General features: G+C 41.8%; 1 protein-coding gene across 3 annotated transcripts in view; it reads left to right on the top strand.

Moving 5' to 3' along the window:
* Window positions 1–2,704: 2,704 nt before the first annotated feature.
* Window positions 2,705–6,000, top strand: part of WDFY2 (WD repeat and FYVE domain containing 2) — a 156,351-nt gene continuing 153,055 nt past the window's right edge. For 2 of the 3 annotated variants that reach the window (XM_081307540.1, XM_081307541.1), the window contains exon 1: window positions 2,705–2,993. In XM_081307540.1, the coding sequence (XP_081163666.1) occupies window positions 2,857–2,993 (137 nt within the window). In that variant the 5' untranslated portion in view covers window positions 2,705–2,856. Of the gene's footprint in view, window positions 2,994–3,977; window positions 4,017–6,000 lie in introns of those variants that run through there. The other variant, XM_081307539.1, reaches the window with a different exon arrangement.

Here is a 6,000-nt window from a genome sequence, read left to right as displayed (position 1 = left end):
TCAGCAATGGTGAGGCACTAAGCAACTCAGTGAGACCCTGTCTCTAAATAAAATACAAAATAGGGCTGAGATGTGGCTCAGTGGTTGAGTTTCCCTGAGTTCATTCCCCGGTACAAAAAAAAAAAAAGCCATATTGGTTTATTATATATGTTAGCAAGTTATTAATATTTGATTAATTATATTAGAACTACATTGTAATCTTGACATTTAGTTATTCATCTTAAAAGATAGATTTCATTATTTTTTTTACAATATTTCTCAAAATGTAGATTAAAATTTATTTGAATAGAAAAATGAAGGCAGAATTTTTTTGACAAAGTCTAATTTACCTGATTGACTTGACAATATAGCTTGATAATTAGGCTACATGTTACACTTTTTCCATAAAAATCTACAGCTCTAACATTTGGAGAAAAATTTATAGAGATATGTAATAAGATATGAACATTTTATTTAAAAATGCAAATTTACCCATTTATTTGAATTTAAAAGTCTAAATTTTCAATTTCCCCCTCAATATATAGGGCTAAACAAAGTGCCTCTAACTGAAAGAATGGCATGTAAAAGGAATAGTGATATAGTTTTGTACAAGTCTCAGAGATTGAGAAAATTACTTTATGGATTGTATAAAAAATTCTTCCACAGGATAAGATCATAGCACCTTGATTTTAAAACATCATTGATTTTTAAAACAGCAGAGGGGGAAAATAGCAATAATAAAATATTAAACAGTAAAATACATTACTAAAAGAAACCCATAATTGCTGAAAATATTATAATAATAATAAATATCATTAAAAATCCTTCCACAATTCAAGTATTTTCCAGTATTTTACTTTCAATAAAATTTATGGAAATGTATCAGTCAGCCATCAAAAATAGGTTTGGATAATAGACACCATAATTCACATAGCATAATTTTCACCATTTAAAAGTGTATAATCCAGTGACTTTTAGTATATTCAGAGTTGTGCAACTACCACAACAATCAATTTTAGAACATATGAATTGCTGGTACCCCTTAGCCAAGGTCCTCAACCCTCTTTATCCCCACCCCCTACACACACACACACACACACACACACACACACACACACACATACTGGCAACTGCTAACCTGATTTCTGTCCCTATAGATATGCCTATTCTATAAATCCTTTAAGACTGGTTTCTTAGCATATTGTTTTCAAGGTTCATCTAGGTGGAGCATGTGATCAATTTTTTTTTCATTCTACTTTTTTTGTTGTTGTTGAGTAATACCCCCATTGTACGGATATATCACATTCTATCAATTGACACAAATTTGGGTTTCATCAATTTCTTGGCTATCAGGAATAATGCGGCTATGATGAATAATATTCATGTTCAGGTTTTTGTATGAACCCAACTTTTCATTTTTCTTGGGTATATACCTAGAAGTGAAATTGCTGGGTCATATGGTAACGCTATTATTAACCGTTTGAAGAAATGTGAAATTGTTTTCCAAAGAGGTTGCATCATTTTACATTTCTAACTGCAGTGTATAATGGAGATCCAATTTCTCTACATCCCTGTCAACATGTTATCTGTATTCATTCTTATACTGTTCTGATGAAATCACAGCTGTCCATTTTTGTGGAGAAAACTAAAAAGGCTGGATTGCTTCGGAATGGGAAGACAGGACTAAGAGCAGACAGGTCTGAGTTCAAGTCTTGGGGCAGGGCGGGGCTAAAGTAACCTTGGCCTAGCCATTTAGCTTTCTAATAAAACAAGGAGCCTGACACTTCAGATGGTCTCTAAGCTCTAAGATGCCTGTACGAGAAAGTCTCTTTTCCTACCCTTGGTGCACCATTAAGACGGGCAGCAGCCTGACCCAGGGAGTAGCGACGTCCTGCTCAATTAGGACTGCCCTTTACTTTCCAACCTTGGAGGCCAGTCCAAAGCTGAATTGGCCAATAGCTCCGGAAAAGCCGAGCTCCCTAGGCCCGGATCACTGAGAAGTGGATGACAGGTCATTCCAGGACAGGGAAGAGGAGGCTCCAAGAACTACAACTCCCAGGAGTCCGTGGGGGTGCTACCCAGAGGCCTGAGCCAGGTGCCCGCTAGTTGCACTAAGCAGCCACCCCGCCGCGCTTCATTGTTAAGACCACTGAGCCAGGGAACCCGAGCGCATGCCTAGTCACATCCCAACCAGCTCGGCTTCTTTCCTTCCTTCAGGCCTCTTCTTTTCCGGTCCTGCAGAAGCGCTATTACCCGCTCCACTTCCGCCCCCTTGTCAGGACATGTGGAGAGGGCGGGGACTCTGGCAAGCGCGTTGTCAGGGGTGTATACACGCGCGTTCACGGGCGATTTAAGAGGGAGGGGACTAAACTTTGGATGTGGAAGGTTTGAGACCGCGGTGAACGGACAACGCATGCGTCGGAGCAGTGCTGCCAAGCTCCAGGAGTTGGAAAGGGGCGGGGCGGAAATGCGCTGTTGGGCTGACGCTTGCGCATTGGCCACCAGTGCCCCGCCTCCTTTTACAGTTTTCCCCTCCTCCTACACCATCCTCCCGGAAGTGGAGCCGCCCTCGCGCCCACCAGCGGCCACCTCTGCGGCAGACCCCGCCCCCTGCCCCGCCCCCTGGCTCTCCGCCCCCTCTTCTGGTGGTGGCGCCCGGTGGCATCCCGGGTGGTGGCGGTTTTGGTGCCCGAAGCCGGGAGCGCAGAGTCGTTCCCGGGCGAGGCGGCCAGGCTATGATTGCGGGTCCCCGGCGTCCCGCTCCGGCCAGCCAGCGTCCCTGTCTCAGCCTGTGCCGGTGCCCGCGCCCAAGCGATTTCCTCAGCCCGGCCCCGAGGCGCGGTTGTTGGCGGCGCCCCTGGCGCGCCCCCTCCTCCGATGGCGGCGGAAATCCAGCCCAAGCCGCTGACCCGCAAGCCGATCCTGCTGCAGAGGGTCGAGGGGTCTCAAGAGGTGGTGAATATGGCTGTGATCGTGCCCAAAGAGGAGGGAGTCATCAGTGTCTCAGAGGACAGGTACGGACTGCTGCCACTTGGTCGCGAGGAAGGCGGGACGGGCCGGCGGTCCCCGAGCGCGCGTGCCTCCACGTCGGCGCCAGTGTAGACAAGCTTTTCCAAGTTTTATTGTAATACGCATCCTTGTAGTGCCTGTGTCCACCCGTAAGCTGCTGCATCTGCGTGGCTCCGCGAAGCAGAGACAGGACCCGGTCGTGCGCTCTGGCCTCATCCGCGGCCGGGTGGAGCTTGGGGCATCCGGGATGACCCTTGAGCTAACGGTGCGCCAGACACCGGACCTCGCTGCAGCTCTGGGCACGGGTGGGTTAGAGAGAGAAGCCGCTGGGGCCTGCAGGTGTGTGCCTGGGGAGGATGCTCCCAGCCGCCACCACAAGATAAACTAAAGATTTGGGAGTTGTTCTCTGGTACAGTTCTTAGGGCCCCAAACTGAGAAAGCAAATGCCAGTGCTTTCTCCTAGACATTCTCCCCTAATCCATACTTCCCGGACATCTTACCCTGAATTCAGGGAATATTCTAAGTTGTGAAAAGAGTAACTTTGGGCTTCTGCGTGGTGCCTGCTCTCCTCTTATCTCGTCTAGCTTAAGGGGAAGCGCCTAGAACTTGCTGAGGACCACTGCTGCAAATAGCTTTTTGAGTTCCTTCCCTTTGCTTGCTTCCTTTATTTTTGCTTAATTTTGCTTAATTTGTAGAAGTGGAGCTGGTTGTTCTGCCTTCATTAGTCTCCTTTGCATTGTGTTTTTACTTTAAGTTAATTCCCTTTAGTATGCAGAAATGAGGCTGAGGAAGGTAATTTCCAGAGGAATGCTGCTTGAATATTATAGTTATGGTAATGTATCTGGAAGTGTTACTCAGGATGATATCTCAAGCATTCTAAAAATGTAACTTTGTAGAGATACAGGCAAGCATTTTATTTATTTATTTATGTTTGTACCTTAAAACAGTAGTTAGGTCTTCTTAATAGAAGTTCAAATTGTGCTGATGTAGAGAAAATTTCTCCCATGGTGGCTTCTGCAGTTGCACAGGTAAAGCAATAGTGTTCATTACTCTCTTTATGTTGATTTCAGCACTGTGTTTATAATGTGGCCTTAAAACTTTTGCTTGATAGATATGTTATATCTAGGTAAACTCACATGTGTATTAGACATCCTAGTTTTCATCATGCCTCATACAAATGGCAGCTGACTCATTTTCCATGAATATCCAGTGGAAAACATTATAAACATACAGTCTGCAATGAATAGAAAAAATTCAGTGGCTGACTGGAATACATGATATAGGAGCCTTTTAAAATTCACAAACAAGTCTTAATAAGAATATCTAGTTTTTCCAGAGGGGCAGAATTCTATTAAAAGAGATTGCTTCTGGACCTGGAAATTCTCTCATAGAACTATTTTATGGAATACATTCAATAAAATATATTGATATATTTCATTTTTATATTTATATTTTTAATCTCACTATAGATTAAATTGATCAATTCCTAACTACTGTAAGAAAATTCTAAGTAAATTCATTGAAATGAGTATGAGAAGGAGAAAAGTAGTTAAATCTAAGCTCCTTTAATACTAGTTTTGAAACTTTTGATTTCCATTCCACTGCATTTACCTTGAAAGAAATAGCTTTAATGGTGTATATTTCAAAGTGTTTGGAGAAGCTAAAATTGATCTATATTCTTGCTTTTCAAAATCCACTGTTAATGTCACCTGATATAATACTAAAGATATGAAGCTAGAATATTAATGTTCATGAAAACCTATAAATCATGACCATAACTACTTCAGCTGGTAAATAGTCATCTTCATACTTGAATTATAAGGTTAAGCTACAAATAATGTCCTATACCTGAACACTGAATGTCTTATAAGTTCTTATGAAACCCTGGTTTTCTTTTTGACCCATGATTCCCTAAAAAAATACTTAACATTTTCTGTTTTAAACAGTAATGTATATATTTCATGTCTATTTTATCATCTGTGAGTTCTCTAGGGAGTTGTGTGGGTTTATTCACTATAGTATCTGTAGGGCTCACACAGTGGCACACACACTAAGAGTTCCTGTATAAATGTTTATTGTTTCAGTGTAGTTTTTAGTTTTTTTCCCCCCTGTGAAAGTGCTAAGATGTGGCGTCTTAGCTATTGTAGACATTTAATTGGTATTTGTTGAATGAATATTTTGATGACCTACGAAAACCTTATATGGACAAATGTACACTGTGGGAAAAGTGTTGGACTGGGAGGCTTTTTTTTTTTTTTTAGAGAGTGAGAGAGGGGAGAGAGAGAGAGAGAGAGAGAATTTTTTTTATTATTATTGGATGTTCACAACATTACAAAGCTCATGACAAATCATATTTCATAGATTAGAATCAATTGGGTTATGAACTCCCATTTTTACCCCAAATACAGATTGCAGAATCACATCGGTTACACATCACATTTTTACATACTGCCATATTAGTGACTGTTGTATTCTGCTACCTTTCCTATCCTCTAATATCCCCCCTCCTCTTCCCTCCCATCTTCTCTCTCTACCCCATCTATTGAAATTCATTTCCCTCCATGTTTGTTATCCCATTCCCCTCGTAAACTCTTATATATAATTTTGTATAACAATGAGGGTCTCCCTCCATTTCCATGTGATTTCCCTTTTTTTTCTCCCTTTCCCTCCCGCCTCATGTCTCTGTTTAATGCTAATCTTTTCTTCCTGCTCAGCCTCCCTGTTCTGCTCTTAGTTGCTCTCATTATATCAAAGAAGACATTTGGTATTTGTTTTTTAGGGATTGGCTAGCTTCACTAAGCATAATCTGCTCTAGTGCCATCCATTTCCCTGCAAATTCCGTGATTTTGTCATTTTTTAGTGCTGCGTAATACTCCATGGTATATAAATGCCACATTTTTTTTATCCATTCATCTATTGAAGGGCATCTGGGTTGATTCCACAGTCTAGCAATTGTGAATTGTGCTGCTATGAACATCGATGTGGCAGTATCCCTGTAGTGTGCTCTTTTAA

Source organism: Spermophilus citellus (genome assembly GCF_964194105.1).
Source record: "Spermophilus citellus genome assembly, chromosome: 1".
Classification (NCBI taxonomy): Eukaryota; Metazoa; Chordata; class Mammalia; order Rodentia; family Sciuridae; genus Spermophilus; species Spermophilus citellus.
This window is presented reverse-complemented; position numbering and strand designations above follow the sequence as displayed.